Source organism: Crotalus tigris, unplaced genomic scaffold (genome assembly GCF_016545835.1).
Source record: "Crotalus tigris isolate CLP2741 ecotype Arizona unplaced genomic scaffold, ASM1654583v1 scf7180000024437.13266115, whole genome shotgun sequence".
NCBI lineage: Eukaryota > Metazoa > Chordata > Lepidosauria > Squamata > Viperidae > Crotalus > Crotalus tigris.
This window is the reverse complement of record NW_024100606.1, coordinates 2,059,475-2,079,276: the sequence shown is the minus strand read 5'-3', so window position 1 is coordinate 2,079,276 and position 19,802 is coordinate 2,059,475. Positions and strand designations below refer to the sequence as shown.

The window sequence follows — 19,802 nt, the reverse complement described above, 5'->3', positions numbered from 1 at the left end:
ACCACATTTTGAATTACACCCAGAAGGAAGCTGGGAGACAGTACAGCTCATACAACAGAGGTGTAACATGGGCAAACCTAGAAACATCCAATCCTGCATGTGCTATTGCTTTTTGGATCAGTTGTAGCTTCTGAGTTACCTTCATGGGCACTTCAAGTGATCTTCAAGAATTTAGTAATGAAAATATAAAGTTCTCTAAGTTGCAGAATGGGACGATTCCCCCTCTAGTCATGCGGGGAATTCACTGGAGAATGCAATTACATTTGGAAGAGTGAGCAGTAAAAGGAAGCCAGGCTGTCAAAGAACATGGTGGCCATACTCCATCAAAGCTGACATCAACCAGAGCAGACAGAAACTCAAGTAGTGCAAGATAGAAGATGTGGCGAGACCTGGTCCATAGAATCACCAAGAGTTGGACATGAATGAATGCATCATCACCATCATCATCATCATCATCATCACTATCATCATCATCATCATGCTTTGTCAGTTTCTTTCTTGTAATATGTGCCAAAGAGGAAAAAAGGAAAGAAAAATACCTGATGTTAGCACGATTAAATATCTCTTCCTATTCTGAGGATTCTTCATTGTATAATTTATCGCTGCTGCTTTTTTTCAATATTTTATCAAATACTTGGTAAGTTTCCTGAAGCCAAAGAGGCTTCTCAAAAGAAGATGCTGGAGTCTAAGCATGAGGAAAGGATGTGAAAAATGATCATAAAACTTCAGTCTGAGATTTTAATTTTCAGTTTGCATTATCATTTTATTTATATCTCAAATTCAAATTCCAGATCCTGGAATGAAGGTTATTCCATCAGATTTTCCTTTCAGGTTTTGTGAATTCAACCATTGTGATTTATTCCATAAATACTTTTCTGGTCATGGGAACTATGTCATAAAAATGTCTACCAAAAATGGTTCAAACACTGCTTTTTTCTAAATACCATACTATATATTCGGGTATTTCAAACTGTCAGTCATCTCTAGAAATCACAGGTGTAGGACAGGCTGGGCTCAAGACTGTTGGCTGTGACAACTGCCTTCTTCTCCCTCTGCAGAGAGAAGCGAGAGTGGTTCTGAATTACTTCTGTGCGGGAAGAAAATCAGGGTGTCTCCTGTTCCTGAAGACAACTGATTGGCTTACAGGATCCAGGAGAAATGGTGAGAGGCAACGGAAACTGGCAAGGTCAGGAGGAACATCTGGGAAACTGCCATCTTTATCCACATTACTGTCAACATGGAGAGATTATTCTGCCTGGCTTAGATAACATTAAAACACAGTGAGTGGCTTTAAAACAGGAACATCTACATTTAGAGGGAGCACAACAAATGGCTCTAGACATCAGTTACCAAGTAAAAGCCAACCTATGTCAAACACTGCAACCCAATCCTAAAGCCTATTTATTCAGAAGTAAGTCTCACTGAGTTTAATATACTCCCAAAATGACAGGATTATATTTTTATTTATTTATTTAAATAAATTTATGTAACTGTCCAAGTCACACATAAGTGATTCCAGGCAGTTTGCTAAATTTTAAAAAATCCATCATCCAGTCACATTTTAATTTGTATTATTATTATTATTATTATTATTATTATTATTATTATTATTATTATTATTATTATTATTATTATTATCGATCATCGCACAGTCAGCCAGATGTTCAGACTGGATTTGGCATTTTGTCTACCTATCGAGTCCTTACCCAGGACCTGGGATAGGCAGATGTGGATGTTTGATGGTATTACAGATATCGTCGCAGGATGGAAGCAGTTCCTAATAAGGCTGCCTTTTGCAATTGACTAATAGCGAATTTGTCAATGCCAATGGTGTTCAAGTGGTGCTCCAGTTGTTTTGGGATTGCACACAAGGAGCCTATCACTATTGGTACTACCCTTGCTTGCTTTTGCCACAGTCTTTCTATTTCTATTTGTAGGTCTTTGTATTTTGTTATCTTCTCCAGTTCTTTCTCTTCTATTCTGCTATCTCCAGGCACTGCCACGTCCACTATCCAGACTTTTTTGTCTTTCTTATCGACAATGTTAAGTCTGGGGTGTTATGTTGCAGGTGCTTGTCTGTTTGAATTCTGAAGTCACAGAGCAGTTTAATTTTATCATTTTCTATGACTTTCTCTATTTTATGATCCCACCAGTTTTTGCTTACAGGCAAATGATATTTTTTGCAGATCTTCCAATGCACCATTGTTGCTACTTTGTCATGCCGCTGCTTGTAATCAGTCTGTGCAATCTTCTTGCAACAGCTTACCAAGTGGTCCACTGTTTCTTCAGCTTCTTTGCATAGGCGGCACTTACTGTCTGTTGCTGTCTTCTCAATTTTGACTTTGTATGCATTTGTCCTTAAGGCTTGGTCTTGTGCAGACAGAATTAGTCCCTCGGTCTCTTTCTTCAATTTTCCTGCTCTTAGCCATTGCCAGGTTTTATTGTTATCTGCTTTCCCAGCTATTTTTTTCATGTATTGGCCATGTAGTGCTTTGTCTTCCCATGCCTCTATTCTGTTCTTCATTTGGTCTTTCTTGTAGGCCAGTTTGGTCTCTACAGTAGTTAGTAAGCCTTCCTGATATACTAATTTCAGTGCATCTTCATCATTGTTCTTCAGATATTCTTCCAAAGCCATTTTTTCTTCTTCAACCAAGTATTTGTAGTACTCCTCCTCATCCAGACTCTTAATGTTATTTTCGTGGGGCATCTTGATTCCTTCAGTTTTCATTATTTTTCCTTGTTTGATAGTAAGTGTGGCACATTTGTCCAAGCCAAACTCCATTACAATATCTTGGCTATATATACGGACAGTGTTGAGCAGCGATTCTATTTCAGATGATGTTTTTCAATACAGCTTCAGATCATCCATATAAAGGAGGTGGGATAGTCTGGCAGATGTTTTTGATGTTTGATAGCCATGTCCTGAGTTATTCAGTATTGTTGACAGAGGAAACAGTGCAATAACAAATAGTAATGGTGATAATGAATCTCCTTGAAATATCCCTCTCTTGATATAACCTCTCCCAGCTTCTCACCATTGATCTGCAACTGTGTCTTCCATTGTGCCATCGATCTTTGCACAAATTTTCTGATGTTTCTACTGACTCCTGTTATTTCTAGGCACTTGATTATCCAATCATGTGGCAGAGAGTCAAATGCCTTTTTGTAGTCAATCCATGCTACATTCAGGTTGGTCTTCCTTCTCTTACAGTTTTCCAAGATCATTTTGTCTATTAGGAGTTGATCTTTTGTTCCTCTGCTGTTGGGGCGGTTTCCTTTCTGCTCAGGTGGAAAGCACTGCATCAGCTACTACACCAGTTAGTAATTTGAAAGTTGTTGGTAAGCAGGTAATTGGCCTGTAGTTACCTGGTGTTGCCCCTTTTGCTGGATTTTTCATTATTAGGTAGGTTTTCCCAGTTGTTAGCCACTTTTCAATTTCTCCTTCTTGTAGTATATTGTTGAACTGTTTGGCAATGAGTGGGTGTATAACAGTTAGATGTTTCAACCAAAACCCATGCAGTTCATCTTCACCTGGTGCTGACCAATTTTTGATTTTCTTTGCTCTTTTTTCTACCATTTTTGTTGTTATTACTAGTTCTTTCATTTCAACTTCTGTTTTATTTGCATCCACCTCTTTTAACCAAGCCGCATCCTTGTTGTATTTCTTTGGGTTATCCCATATCTGCTTCCAGAACTGCACTGTTTCTTCCTTGTCAGGTACTGACTGATTCCTTGCAGTTTCTCCATTGATGGATTGGTAGAAACGTTTCTGATTGGATTGAAATTGGAGGTTCTGCCTATAGTTTGCAATTCGAGCTTCATATCTACTGATTTTCCTGGCTATAGCTGTTATTTGTTGCTTTATTATTTCCAGTGCTTCCTTGATCTTCCTTGTTTCTAAGTGGTATTTCTTGATTAGGTATTCTTTGGTCTTCTTGTTCTTCAGCTTCTTTTCTTTCATCTGTTCTAGCTTGCTTGCATGTGATCTTAACTTGCTGATCTTATTTTCTAGTCTAACCTTCCATTTTTCTGGTGCACTGTTTGTTTGTTTTTCTTCTTTGTTGATTTTGCATCCCAGGTATTCTGTTATAACTGCAGCTGTGCTGTACATTAGTTGGTTTGTTTCTTGCAGTGAATTGGTGCTTATACTTGATATTGCAGTATTTGCATCTTTTAATGCTTGTGCTAGCTGTTTCTTTGGAACAAGCTTCAATGCAGGTAGCCTTATTCTGTTGTTTTTGTGCTGTTCTAGATGCTCAGTTATTCTTTGTTTCAATTCTTTTATTTCTTTAGTTAGAGGGTTTTGTTCTTCCTGAGGAAGAGGTGCCTGGTTTCCAAATGAGAACAGTTGTATATCTCTACTGGATTCTTTCACTGCCAACTCCCCCTGGTTTGCCTCTACATTCTGAATTACTTCTGGTAAGGCTTTGATTTCTTTGCCCTGGGTAAACCTTTGCAGTTCGTCCAATTCTGTTTCTGTGAATATTTTATTTCGTGTTATAAATCGGCGTTGATCTGCTAGTCTCTGTTCTGTTATTTCTGATTCTGGATGTTGTTCTTTCCAGAACTGGTGCATTCGTTTTAGATATCCTCTTCTTGTTGGACTTGATCTGTAGTAACAGATCATTATTTCTTTGTTTTCCATCACTGTGTATCTGCGACAGGTAAACATCTTTTCTTCCAGTAGTTCTGCAGCTGCTGGCCCTGGTTGCTCAGCCAACAGTCCTGAGTCCTGTAATCCATTTTTCACCAGATATCCAGGAACTCCAATATCTAGTGCGGACCTTGTTAACCCGGGTGACGTCCGAGCCGGTATAGCATTCTGCAATTTATGTCTCACCATATTTTTTATGGGAGAGACACTCTTTGTCTGACTCCTCTAATGAGACCTGTCCAGTATGGTTGAACCTCTGGCATAGCTCTCATCTTCCTCAGAGTACACAAGCCCCACAACCACGTCAAGGTAGTGCCTCACTGGGGGATTATTATTATTATTATTATTATTATTATTATTATTATTATTATTATTATTTGGTGATTGAGGCTTGCTTAAGCATATCTGTAATATTTAAAGGAATATGGAGCCATGTTTTTCAGATCTAATATGAAAATTGAATAGCCAGATCACCAGTGGTTGCTTCTACATTTACATACTTGTTTTTCAGGTGTAGCTTTTTTCTTTCTACCCAGAAATGTCTTAAAGAAACAACATATATATATATATATATATAAGTACTTCCTATTCTATTCTATTCTATTCTATTCTATTCTATTCTATTCTATTCTATTCTATTCTATTCTATTCCGCAGGATTAGAAATTCTAAAAATTCAGGGCATTTACTCATGGAAAGGCAAGAGGGCATAGTGAGTAGAGTAAGGGAGACATTAACACACCCCTTCGCAAGATTGAAGGAAATATTTCAGACCAACATGACAATATGACACAAGTAGTAATATAACAGCCAACTGTGGGGGGGGGCAGAGGACGGATGGAATGCCCGCGAGCTTCATGGCTTGACCATTAAACAGCCATCTAGCTATATAAACAGTTTTCTCTAACCATCGATTACCAACTCTGACGATGTCGGCAGAGGATTGACAAAAGCTAAGTTGTATTTATTAAAAGTTTTTTCTATCCCGGAGTTCAGTGGCTCTATTGTATTTTAATGAATATACCTGAGATTCAAGTTTTTAAGATTATTAGAGATAATTATGGACTAGCAGCACTGCTACAAGCTAGACGGTGGGCGAACCTTGCAAAACGCAAAATGGCCAGTACGAGAAATTGGCTTTCCTGTATAACTGCATTTGAAATGATCTGTCGCCAAAATCATTATGAAAAAAAACATTGGTAGAGTTCGTAGAGGGCCATGCAATAGTCCGACAGTATCAATACCGGATGATACGCGCTATGATTAACAGCCAGCATAGACGGATTGGGGCTCTAACGAGAAAAATCCAGGAACACTGAGAATATTGCCGGGGCACACTAACCTCCCTTGACCTCCAAGTATATTTTGCTATGCAAGGAGCATGCCAACATATGGTCGAAACACTCCAATGAAAAACGGAGATCATAAGAGTGTTGGATGACTGTATGAACACTAACAAACTGGTACACAATCTTTCATCCAAAACACTGTCTAACAAACAGACCTCGATACTGCAAAGAGATGCCAGCCTGAATCTAACAAGTCCCATTTGTCATCTTCAGGCTGGTGTTTTCAGCTTCGTGCTTCAAGGAGCAATCCAATACCATCGTGAACAATGCCAAACTATCCTCACTATATATATGTAGGTCTTTGGTTATTGGAAGTGTCTTAGCGACATTTCGATGAAGTCCCATTCATCATCTTCAGGCTGGTGTTTTCAGCTTCATGCTTCAAGGAGCAATCCAATACCATCGTGAACAATGCCAAACTATCCTCACCCAAGAACACTTCAATATACTTAACCACCAGATACACCATGCAACACAAAGAGCATGCCATTGCAAAATGGAGATTCTTCAACGAAAGACTGAAAACTTGATAACTTCAAACAACAAAGAAGGCGTTGATAAACTGGTGCACAACTTTTCACCAAAGACTTTGACCAATCTACAAATCTCATTATTACAACGTGATGCTGGTACCATCCTAAAAGATGCAAAACACATTGACTTCACTGCATCATTTGAGCCAATCATCCACCGCATTGAAAGCAATGAAGACATTAAAAACTCCACCAGACAGCGAGTGTCAGAACTACTCATCAATCACAGACCCCACTATATATTACCAAAATCTGAAAACATAGCTTTAGAAGATCTAAGAAAGGATGATTCCATTGTCATCCTACTGGCTGATAAAGGCAGATCCACAGTAGTTTTAGATAAATATGACTATAATCACAAAATCCTTGATTTACTCAATCACACAACCTCTTACCGCATCACCAACAAGGATCCCATGACATCCCTCACCAACCAACTTAATAGAACTTTGAACAGACTCAGGAGACAAAGCAAAATAAACGATGAAGACCACAGAGCCATCCGACCCAGAAACACGGCCATGGCACGTATATATGGACTCCCCCAAATCCATAAGGCAGGAGTCCCTTTAAGACCCATTGTTTCCTTTAAGGGTACATTCACCTATGGCCTGGCAAAGTGGCTAAGTCTAAAATTCCAGCACCTAATCAATAATCACAATAAAATCCCCTGAAGATTTTCTAACAAAATTATGTCCAATAAAGGTGAATGATGATGAGGTTATGATCTCATTTGATGTAATATCCTTATTCACTTCTATTCCCCAGAATCTAACTGTCTCTGTTTTTAGAAATCTACTACAAAAAGGAGAACCACAACACCCCAGTTCTCCTGAAACAGAGGACTACATCCAATTACTTGCACCATACAACATCAACATTGCACACAGGCCTAACCAAACATTATGTTCTAAGCTAATATGCCTTAAAGAACCTTTACCCACAGGTGACTTATCATCTATCATCTATAAAATCAAATGTAATAAATGCCAATGAAACTACATTGGAGAGATATCCAAACGACTTAAAACCAGAATACACAAACATGTATTAGCAGTAAAAAGACAGGAACAGCACTCCCAAGTCTAGGCCCATATGGCTGAACATGGCCACACCTTTGACTTCAAAGGAGCTAAAGTCATCTCTCAGGACTCCACTAAAGGCAGCCGTCTATTAAAAGAAGCTTGGCTTTCTAACCATCACTCAATCAACAGACACATTGACTTGCTACTTCCTTACCAGACCCTTTCTTGTGATATTGCTATCTTACTGCCACATCTGCTGTAACTCTTTGAGGTTGAATATATCCTATTAAATCCTGGCTGCAGTAATGTGGTTCTCCTGAGTTACGGTGTTCAAGGAAGTGCCAGATCTTCACTAAAGCAATATATTGAGACTTTGGAGAAGTTTATCTTTTTGTTACTGGACTTTGAGATATAATAGATTAATAAACTGATATAAGGGTTTCTAGAAAAATATTTTAGCTTACCTCAATCAAACAAATTATTACAATAATAATCACTGAAGGGTTCTGTAACCAGAACAAAAAGAAATTGTTTAGCCTAACTATTGCTATCTCGCTTCTGTAATCAGTGTTTATTTCAGAGACAAATTCCACACAAACACGGGAAACATGTATATGGATGGGATGTACTGAAGGAGGGAATAAGGGAGTGTACAGGAATGATTGATGTCCTCCTTATAATGTAATGGCTCTGTTGTCTGTTTTAGATTTGCTAACAAAGTTTATAAAGCAATGTTACTAACTTTCTAAGGTGTGGCACTACTGAACGCAACTGCTGCCAATGTTGATCAAAAATAAATGCTATATCTTTAAGAAGCCTCTGCTTTGAGTTTTCATGATTGGATTTTTTATGATTTCTCAAGTTTTGCCAAGGGCCACCACCACCATCGCAGTTATCATTGAAACAGCCAACGGCCAATTGATGCCATTCCCATACTGTGAAATTCCCTGCTTGGTATCTGCAAGGTTAAACAAAGACAAATAAAGTGGAAGGTGGGCCTTCTCGTATTTCAACATCTACTCCATCCCAACTAATGACGTAGAGGGCAGCTTGTACAAGCTCAGTACAAGCTCATCAGTTCTCAGATAATGTTAAGTTAGAATTTGCTTAATTTGAATGTCTTAGCCTATATATAATAAGATTTGAACAACAACTATAATCTAAACCCATATCTTGAAATTGGTTTACTAAGCCATACCATGTTTAACTATTATCTTGAACTTAGAACCCTGGTTTATTGTTGGTTTATACTTTGCCATACCCAAGACTCTTATCATTTCATGGTGAAATCAAGGCAAGACAAAGGCAAGTTTCAGAAATCTTGTTCCCCTCCATGCAGTCTTGTATCTTTCCCTGGCAACTTTTTCACCATCCATCTTGTTTGCTGAATACCAAACAGATGGAAAAACCTGAAGTTTGTGTGCCAAATCATCTATTAGCCCCACAAAATCTAAAAATACCCATTGGATTAAAAAAATATAGTTATGTCAGAAAAAACCTCATGGGCATAGTCTTATAAATGCATGCTCATAATAAAACCACCTTGGAATATAAAATTACAATAAAAATGAAAAACATACATTATATAAAAATAAGTTTATAAAACATTAACAAAAATCTTCATAAATCATTGATAAATGCTTAATTTAGTAGTTCTATAAATATAGATGGGGAAAAGAATTATTGCTGCTAGGACATGGGAGATACCATATGTCTATGGTCTGATTTATCAACTTAATTTCTCCTTGAATTGAATTTTAAAGGAAGAAAATAGATATAATAAGAAATATCTAAAGGTTTTTTTTAATGCTAAATTTTGCAAACGTTTCTTTAAAAGAAAATAAAAATGAATTTGGACAATAGCATATAGTACATATTATCTACACTCACATAATGCTAAATAAGATTTGTTTTAATTTTTCTAATAATATATACACAGTATTCCACATAAAGAGAGTAATCATCATTTGTTTTCTTAATTACTGGCTACTTTTTAAAAAATATTTTTTAAGCTTAGACGTTGGAAAACTTGCAGGAGAGCCAGTAAAACCGATTCCATATGCAATGGTTGAACAATTGTGGAAGCCTGTAGGGCAACAAGGGCCTATGAAGGATAACAGGCAGCCAAAGATGTCTCCCAAAGCAAAAATAATAGCCAATGTAGAGAAAAAGTATGATAACCAAAAGAGAGTGGTTATAGAAATTTTAGAGGTCTATGGAGACATCAGCATGAGGACTAAAAGTCTTCTGAAAAATTAAGGTTGAATCAGGAAACAAGAAATGACGATTTTGAGGTTGTGAGAAATCCAAGGGAAAAGGATTTATTTCTTAAGTTCCTAACAAAAAAGTGACAATTTGCAGAAAACTTTGGAATACCTGCAGGAGAGCAAGTAAAACCAGTTCCATATGCAATGGTTGAACAATTGTGGAAGCCTGTAGGGCAACAAGGGCGTATGAAGGAGAACTGGCAGCCACAGCTGTCTCCCAAAACAAAAATAACAAATAATGTAGAGTATAATATCCAAAAGAAAGTGGCTACAGAATTTTTGGAAGCTTCCAGTGCCATCAGTTTGAGGAATGGAAGCTCTCTGGAAAGATTAAGGATCCAACAGGAACTAAAACAAGAAGGTCATGATCTAGAGAAAAATCCAAGGGAAGAAGATTTATTTCTTAAATTTATAACAAAGAGGCGAAAATTTGCAGAAAACGTTGGAAAACTTGCAGGAGAACAAGTAAAACCGATTCCATATGTAATGATTGAACAATTGTGGAAGCCTGTAGGGCAACAAGGGCCTATGAAGGATAACAGGTAGCCATCAGTTGTTTTTTTTTAATAATTTTTTATTTTTCCAAACAATCCCCCATACATATATCGTGATATTTATCAGATGTTAACATACATTCTTTTTACATTCATATATAAGATACTTTTAACAAAATGAAATAAATACATACACATGACTTTTGATGTTGCTCGCCCATTCTTCTCTACCTTCTTTCTCCCTTTCTTCTCTTCCCTACTTCCCTCTTCTTCCTCTCCTCTTCTCTTTCCTCCCCACTTCTCTTCTCCTCCAACCTTCCTACTTCCTTCTCCCCTCCTTTACTCTTTTCTCTCTCCTCTCCTTTCTTCCCTCTCATCTTCAGATACAATTCTGGGGTAATGTCCGAGCAATTCCTCTCTCCAAATTTCCCTATCTGTATTATATACAATAAGGTTAATTTTCTCTTTACATTAATACTTCTATTTATCTAACCTTCTCGGTATATACTTCTATAAATATTTATACAACCACAATTCAATACTGTGTCGCCTGGGTCTGCCTCCTTATCTGCTCCTTCTTCTTCCATCTAAATTGATGTTAACTATCTTTTAATCATATTCTCTTTTCAGCCAATCATAAAAAGTTCCCCAGATTTCATAGTAGTCTGACTTTGTCTTATCTTTAATTGTCATTGTTAGTCTATTCATTTCTGCACATTCCAGTATTTTCCCAATCACCTCTCCCTCTGGGGGGGGGGCTTTCAGTGCTTTCCAATTTTGTGCAAACACAATCCTGGCTGCCGTAATTATATAAATAATTAAATATGTTTTCTCTTTATTGTATTTCTCTGGTAGAATACCCAACAGGAATATTTCTGGTCTTAGTTCTGTACACTGTTGTATCATCTTTTCTATCTAACTTCCAATAAGTTTTAGCTTCTACACACGTCCACCACATATGGTAAAAGGAACCTGGTATCTGATGACATTTCCAACATTTCATAGACCTGTCCTTAAACATTTTAGCTAATCTTTCTGGAGACATGTGCCATCTGTAAAACATTTTGTACATATTTTCTTTATACGCAGTCGCCATTGTCAATTTATAATTTCTTTCCCATAGTTGCTGCCATCTATCTAATTCAATTGTGTATCCAAAATTCCTTCTCCATTTCATCATTGTCTCTTTCACTTGTTCCTTCTCTAACTCTGTATGTAGTAGATAATTGTACATTTTTAATCCATTTTTCTTCCGTTCCTGTGAGTATTTCATCTAACTCTGTTGTCCCCAAATTAACACCATCTATTTTCACATCTTTTTCATATCTAGATTGTATTTGCGTTCTCATGTACCAATCCATCTTTATTCCTTGTTCCTCTAATTGTTGTTTGGTTTTCAACTCCCCCATATCTGTTAGTAAGTCTTTATATCTTATAATGTTTCCCATGTTAAAAATAATGGAGTGTATTAGTGCCTCCATAGTTGAGAGCCAATTTGGAATCTTCAAATAATGCTTTCTCTTTACTTTCTCCCAGACCACAAATAAAGAATTCCTTATATGGTGTCTCTGGAAATAGCTATGTATTCTGTTTTTTTCCATATCATATGAAAGCATGCCATCCCCACTGTAAATCATGTCCCTCTAATGTCAATAATCTTGTATTCCTTAGTAAGATCCATTCTCTCATCTATGATAATGCTGCAGCCTGATAGTACAATTCCCAATTAGGTAAACCAAACCCACCTCTCAATCTTGTATCTTGTAACATTTTCAGATTAATCCTTGCCTTTTTTCCCTGCCAAATATATTTCAAGATTATTTTATTAAGCCCCTCAAAATATTTCTTATCTAATCTTATTGGTATTGTTGAAAACAAAAACAATAATCGTGATAATATATTCATTCTGATTATCGCAATCCTTCCCATTAATGATAGCTGTACATTTTTCCATTTATCCAAATCTACTTCAATTTGTCTTTTCAATTTATGATAATTATCCTCTTTAATTGTTGTGCATCTTGCTGTCAGGTGGATCCCTAAATATTTTACCTTCTTTACAATCTGTATATCTAATTTTTCCACCAGTTCTTTTTTTGTTTGTTTTTCAGTAATATTTTTCACTAACATTTTGGTTTTAACTTTATTAATTTTCAACCCAGCTACCTCATCATATTTTTCTATTTGTTCTATTAATACAGGTCCTGTCTCTAATGGTTCCTCCAAAATAAATACTAAATCATCTATGAATGCTTGTAGCTTATATTCTTCCCTCTTAATTTTCATCCCTTTTATGTCATTATTCAGTCTTATACGTCTATTTAATACCTCTAATGTTAGAACAAACAACAGTGGAAATAGGGGACAACCCTGTCTTGTTCCCTTCATAATATTGATCTTCTCAGTCATATCTCCATTTATCACTACTTTGGCTGATTGCTTATTATAAATTGTTCTGATTACGTTTATAAATTTCTCCCCACAATCCATAGTCTGTAATTGGTTTATTATGAATTGCCAGTTCACATTGTTGAATGCCTTATGTGTGTCCAGGAACACCAATGCCATCTGTTTCTTGGGGTATGTTTCATAATATTCTAGTGTGTTCAATATAATTCGCATATTGTCTCTAATCTGTTCTTTTGGGTAAGAAGCCATTTTGATCCGATTGTATAAATTCATTTAAAAACTTTTTAAGTCTTTCTGCTATTATTGATGCAAATATTTTGTAGTCCACATTCAGTAGGGAAATCGGCCTATAATTCTTTATTTTCTGTGTTTCCGTTTCTTCCTTTGGTATGAGAGTAATAAGAGCTTCGGACCACGAATCTGGTATCCTAGCTTCAGAAAGAAGTTCATTATAAAGTTCCAACATTACATTACCTAGTACTTCCTGCAATGTCTTATATAGCTCTGATGGTAGTCCATCCGGTCCTGGTGTTTTACCATTTTTTTGTCTGTTGATTGCTTCTATTAATTCCATCATTGTTATTTCCCCTTCTAATAGCTTTTTAAATTTCTCCGGCATTTTGGGTATCTCTGTTTCTTCCAAAAAATGTTTTATCCTATCATCTGAAACTGTTTGTTGCTTGTATAAGTTCTCATAATATTCCCAGATTATTTTTTTCTTTTCTTCATTTTGATGTTGTAAAACCCCCTCAGCATCTTCCAATTGTTTAATCCATCTCTTCTCTTTCTCCTTTTTAATTTTATATGTCAACCATCTCCCTGGTTTGTTTGCATGCTTAAAAAAGGGTTGCTTAGCTGCCTTTATTTTCATTGCCACTTCTTCATTTTTTAGTAAGTTCATTTTATGTTTGTTCAGTTCCATTAAATTTTTAATCTTTTTGTTTTGTGTATCTTTCTGTAATTCTTTCTCAAGTGTCTTATATTTTTCCTCCAGTTTTCCCTTATTTTGTCTTTTCTGTTTGTTCTTTTTCCCCAAATAAGTCATAGCAAGTCCTCTCATGTATGCTTTCGCCGTATCCCAAACATTTTGAAATGAAGTATCTTCTTTTTTGTTTTCCTTAAAAAAGAAACGTACTTCTTTTTTCATATATTGCTGAAAATCCTTTTCATTCAATATAGTTTGGTTTAATGTCCACCTCGTTCTTTTTTTTTTTGTCCTTTCCATATGATTGTAACTGGGTTGTGATCCGCCCATGTGCTTGTTTCTATATATATTTTGTATATTTGTAAATAAATCTGTTGACATCCATGTCATATCAATTCTCAACCAGGACAGGTGTCTGCTAGAATAGAACCTATATTGCTTCTTTTCCAGATATTTCTCTCTCCAAGCATCAAGTATATTTAATTCATTTACCATATTATAGAAGGATTTAGGAAGTATTCTTCTTAGAGTCTTATTTTTTTTTTGTTGTATTATAATCCAACTCAGGCTTTACAATAGCAAAGGGAAGGGGCAGAGACTGCAGGAGTAGAGGTTGAACCTCCGAACCCCCTCTGCATTTTTTCTTTGAGGGGGGAGACGGAGCGCTCCCTCGGAGCTCCTGCCTATCTCTGCCTCCCAGCTGTTTTTGCTTCTTCGGAAGCAAAAGGAAACGTCGCTTCCACCTCCGCGGTTAAAGAGTTTCGGTGAGCTACTTTTGAAGCGGACAGGGCGGTTTAAAGGATGTCTTTTTAGAGTTTAGTATTTTACTTTTCCTTTTTAGTTAATCTTGGTCTTTTTTCCCTTTGTTCCTTTTTGCTGGTACGGAGAGAGCAATTAAGATGGCGTTTTGAAAGTGCTCGGTTTTTTTTTTCTTTTCTCTTTGTTCTTATTTCTTAGGAAGGAAACGGACTTAAATGATTGTTTTTGACTTTCTCTTTCTACTTTCCTTTTTTTCTTTTCTTGAGTGAGCTTTGGATTTCTTTTTTGACTTCTTTTTTGGAATTTTAAGGATTATAGTATTTTTGTTTTTTTTTTAATTATTATTTCCCTTTTTTTGGAAAGAAGGAAAGAGATAATTTTTTTTTGAAAAATGGCTTCAAAGAGACAACCACCTTCTATACTATCCAAGGTGGTTTCCTCTCCCACAATTTTAACTGTGCAACAACAACTTAAACCTGTACCATCAGCTCAGCCCCCACCCTCCCCTCCTCTGCCAGGCCTGTCTGCACAAGAGATTAAAGACATAATGGGAAATGCTGTATCCCAAATTAGGGATGAAATGAAGCAGCTTTTTGTACAGATTAAATCTGAAAGTAAAGAGGAAATGAAGAAAATGACGGAGTTATTAGAGGATAATAATACTATTTTGAGACAAGATATAGTTACAGCCTTATCAGGCCTGGCTTCCGTCGTGGTGAAGTTGGACTCGAGGGTGGAGGAAGTTGCAGATAAAGTTGATTTTTTTGAGGATAAATTTCAAAATATGGAAAGGAAGATGGAGATTTCACAAGAGGATATTCTTATGTCCCAGTATAGAGAAATGGAATATGCTCTGAGAATCAGAGGTTTGAAGGAGGACATGAATCAAGATTTGACAGAGATGGTGCTTAATGACCTAGCTGTTGCTTCGAATATGGATAAAGATGGATTATGCAGAGAAGTGGAAAAAGTTTATAGAGTTAATTCTTGGATTGCAAAGCAGAAGAACTTGCCCAGAGATGTGGTGATTTATTTTACAAAGAGATCCTTGCGTAATGAAGTTATACAAGCTTTTTATAAAAAGGGATTCCAGATTGCTGCCCAAGATGTTATTATTTTAAAGGAAATTCCATCTAAAATTTTAAGAAACAGGAAAGACTTTGCTTTTTTAGCTAATGAGCTTAAAGCAAGATCGATGCCATTCAGATGGAAGATTCCAATGGGTATCGTTCTGAGCCATGCGGGGTTGCGTTATAGGTTGAATACAGTTGCTAAAGCTAAAGAGTTTTATAATACGGTCCTGGGTGCAGGCTCAGCGTCATCTGCTCAGAAACCTTTGAGTGGTAAAGAGTTGGAACAGCAATCTGAAGCATTAGGTCTGATCACTGCTGGGAAGTTACAAGTGGAATGGCAACGTCAAACAGAGGTTAAAGAGCAGAGGATGACCCGTGCAGCACATAGACGCAAGGAAAAGGAGCAACAAAAGAAAGAAACTAAAGAATCTTCTTTGGAAAGTGCCTCATTGCCGGTGGGAGGAGCAAGACCCAAGAGTTCTGCAACACATACAGCAATGGCAGATCTTCAGGCAGTCTTCTCCAGGCTCCTGGTTAAGGGAGATGGCAAAGTTTCTGACCTGGAATGTTAACAGTCTTAATTCCCCTCAGAAAAGAAAGAAAATTTTTCACTACTTAAAGCAACATAATAATGATGTTATTTGCTTGCAGGAAACTCATATTTTACTTAAGGATCAAAAATATTTAGCTAATACCTGTCTGGGATCTCATTTTGTATCTTCTGCTCCTGGGAAGAAAGGGGGAGTGGTTATTTATGTTAAGCAAAACTTACCAGTTTGTCTGGTAGAATCAGATCCCCAAGGAAGATATGTAATGATTGAACTTGGTTTATATAGTAAGAAAATACTTATAGTGGGACTTTACTCACCAAACCAACAGCAGGAACAATTTTACAGACTGCTACATCAGAAAATAATCTCACTGGATTATAGATCCGTGATATTAATGGGTGATTGGAATGGTGTCTTAGACACACAAAGGGACAAGAAAGGTTCTTCTCCCCTTTTTAAACAGGCTAAATTACCTAAAGCCTTTTTTGATATGAAAGAAGATTGGGAATTGAGAGACTATTGGCGGGAACGTAATCAAGAGGAGAGAGACTTCACCTTTTTTTCAGATAGACATCAATCCTTTTCAAGGATTGATTTTTTTTTATTACAACGGATTTATATAATAAGGTAAAAAATGTAAAGATTTTTCCTAGGTCGTTGACGGATCATAGCCCAGTCTGGATGGAACTGATTCAAGAAAAAGAGGAGAGAAGATCCTGGAGGGTGAATGAAAATTTATTTAGACAAGAGAAGAATGTTCAAAAGTTAAAGGAGTGTTTAAAGGATTACTTTGCTTTGAATATGTATAAGGGGACATCAATGCCAATGGTATGGGATGCAGGTAAAGCATTTATGCATGGGATCTTGATAAAAATGAATAATTTTCATAGACAAAAGCAGACTCAGAAACGTAAAGAATTGGAAGATGAGATTAAATTAAAAGAAAAGGCTTTGATTTTAACTCCTTTAGATGAAAAGATTAAAGAATCTATAAAGTTGCTAAGATCACAATTTAATATGTTGATGGCGGATCAATCTGCAACTAACTTATTGTTTATGAAACAAAATACATTTTGTAATGCCAATAAACCAGGGAGATGGTTGGCTTACCAATTAAGAAAGAAACAGAGACAGAGAATAATAGATAAAATAAATTATAAGGGTAAATTAGTGTACCAGAAGGAATTGATTAAGAAATCTTTTTTAGATTATTATCAAAAACTATATAAATCTACTAATGTACAAACTCTAGATATAAACAAATACTTAAGTGAGGCTAATCTCCCTAAATTAACAGAAGACCAGAAATATGAAATTAATGCTTTAATTACTAAGGAGGAAATTGTGTTAGTAATTAAGCAATTGAAATTAGGGAAAGCACCGGGTATGGATGGTTTGACATCTGTTTATTACAAAACTTTAATGGAAGAGATGATACAACCATTAGGTGACCTTTTTAGTAGTATTTTACAGGGTTCAGAGATCCCTCCGTCATGGCGCAGTGCTTTTATATCCTTGATCCCAAAAAAGGATCAAGATCTTACTTTACCAAAGAATTACAGACCTATATCTCTTTTAAATGTTGATTATAAGATTTTTGCAAAAATTTTAGCTAATAGGCTCATGAGGGTTGTGCACCACCTCATACAAAGGGACCAATCTGGTTTTATAACTGGTAGATACATGAAAAATAATGCTAGACAAATTATTAATTTACTAGAATATTTAGACAATAATAACCAAATTCCTGCAGGGTTGATATTTTTAGACGCTGAAAAAACTTTTGATCAACTGAATTGGTATTTTATGTTACGAGTAATCGAAGAGATGAATTTTGGTGAAAAAATATTACAAGCTTTTACTGCGATATATCAAAAACAAATGGCACAACTTATTGTCAATGGGGGTTTGTCAGAGGTTTTTACAATAGAGAAAGGTACTAGACAGGGATGTCCACTGTCGCCGTTATTGTTTGTTTTAACATGGCAAATTTTGTTGATCAAGATTCGAGGGTCGCAGGAAATAAAAGGAATAGAAGTTAACAAAAGAGAATATAAATTGAGAGCTTTTGCAGATGACTTGGTGGTTACTTTGTCTCAACCTACCCATTCTGTAGCAATGTTATTACAGCTGATTCACCAATATGGATTGGTTTCGGGTTTCAAGATCAATGTTAATAAGACTAAGATATTACCTAAAAATATGACTACTCGGGACAAACAAATTTTGGCTAATTTGACTGGTTTTGAAATTGTTAATAAGGTAAAATACTTGGGGGTTACTTTATCTGTTTCTAATGCAAAATTGTTTAAGAATAATTATGAAAAGTTGTGGGTTAGGATACAGAAAGACTTGAGGAATTGGGAGAAGTTGCAGCTATCTCTCATGGGAAGAATCGCAGTGATCAAAATGAATGTCCTACCCAAGTTTCTCTTTTTGTTTCAAATGTTACCAATTTTGAAGAATGAGATTAATTTAAATGAATGGCAGAAAGGTATTAATAAATTTATTTGGGCAGGGAAAAAACCAAGGGTAAAGTTTAAAATCATGCAAGACTCCCGTGAGAGAGGTGGACTCAAGGTACTGAATTTAAAATTATACCACGATGCGGTGGCTTTAACATTAATTAGTGATTGGGTAAATTTAACAAATTTGAAGATACTCCATCTGGAGGGATGGGATTTACTTTTCGGTTGGCATGCCTATTTAATATTTAATAAGAAAGTGGATTGGGTTTTTAAATCTCATATTATAAGAACTTCTTTACTTAGGGTTTGGAGAAAATATTATAAAAGTGATTTAAAAATACCACTATGGGCTATACCTTGGCATGCGATAGAGGGTATAAGGAGAGGTGGAATATTCAGAGAATCTTTAGAAAGAGGGTAAAATTTACCCCACAATTATTTTTGTTAGGTATAGTTACTGATTGTGATGCAAAGGAGGTTATATTGATGTTGAATCTGATCACAGCCGCAAGGTTGTTAGTAGGACAATACTGGAAGAAGGAATCTTTGCCCACTTTGCAGGAGTGGTTTTTTAAAGTATCTTACCTGGCGGAAATGGCAAAGATTTCAGCTTTTTTAAAAGAACAATCACAAGAGAAATTTTTTGCTATTTGGGACAAATGGATAAAGTTTATACAATTTAAATTGGATATAAAAAAATATTATTTAGCTTTTTTATAACTTTTATTTTTACATATATATATTTATATTCTATTGTTAATCTTTCTTTTTTTTTCTTTTTATACAATTTTTTTTAATTTTTTTTAATTAAGCCTATATTCTGCTCTGGGAAGCTCCGGGGGGGGGAGGGTCTGGGTGGTTTGGGGAGGGTGGGGGGAGGGTTGTTTTGGTTTGCTTAATTCTGTGGTTTTTTTTGTTTTGTTGTTATATTGTTGTTTTCTGTTTTTTGTAAAAACTTTTAAAAATTTTTCAATAAAAAAATTTAAAAAAAAGAAAGATACATTTTGGTTTGGAGAAGATGGATTGATTATATTCAAAAGAAATATGAAACTGAAAAATATTATCTTGCTTTTGAGTAGATTTTAGATAATTATTAATAGTTTTAATTATATTATTATTTTTGTGTTAATTTGTTAATATTTGTTTTGAGAAGGAGTTAAAGTGTGTTATGGTTTTGATTAATAGTATAGTTGGTTTATGTTAGTTAGATTATGTTTGTTTATTTGTTACTCTGTAATCAGCTCTGGGAAGTGGGGGTTTATATTGTAATAAAATTTTTAAAACTTTTAATAAAGA

General features: G+C 35.7%; 1 protein-coding gene across 7 annotated transcripts in view; it reads right to left on the bottom strand.

The window, feature by feature from the left end:
- LOC120302638 (protein TonB-like) overlaps positions 1-19,802 on the bottom strand; it is a 60,261-nt gene that overhangs the window by 8,686 nt on the left and 31,773 nt on the right. The window contains exon 1 of one of the 7 annotated variants that reach the window (XM_039331367.1): positions 262-526. The exons of the other annotated variants lie outside the window; for them this stretch is intronic. Within the exon in view, the coding sequence (XP_039187301.1) occupies positions 262-317 (56 nt within the window). The 5' untranslated portion in view covers positions 318-526. Of the gene's footprint in view, positions 1-261; positions 527-19,802 lie in introns of those variants that run through there. 7 annotated transcript variants of the gene reach the window in all.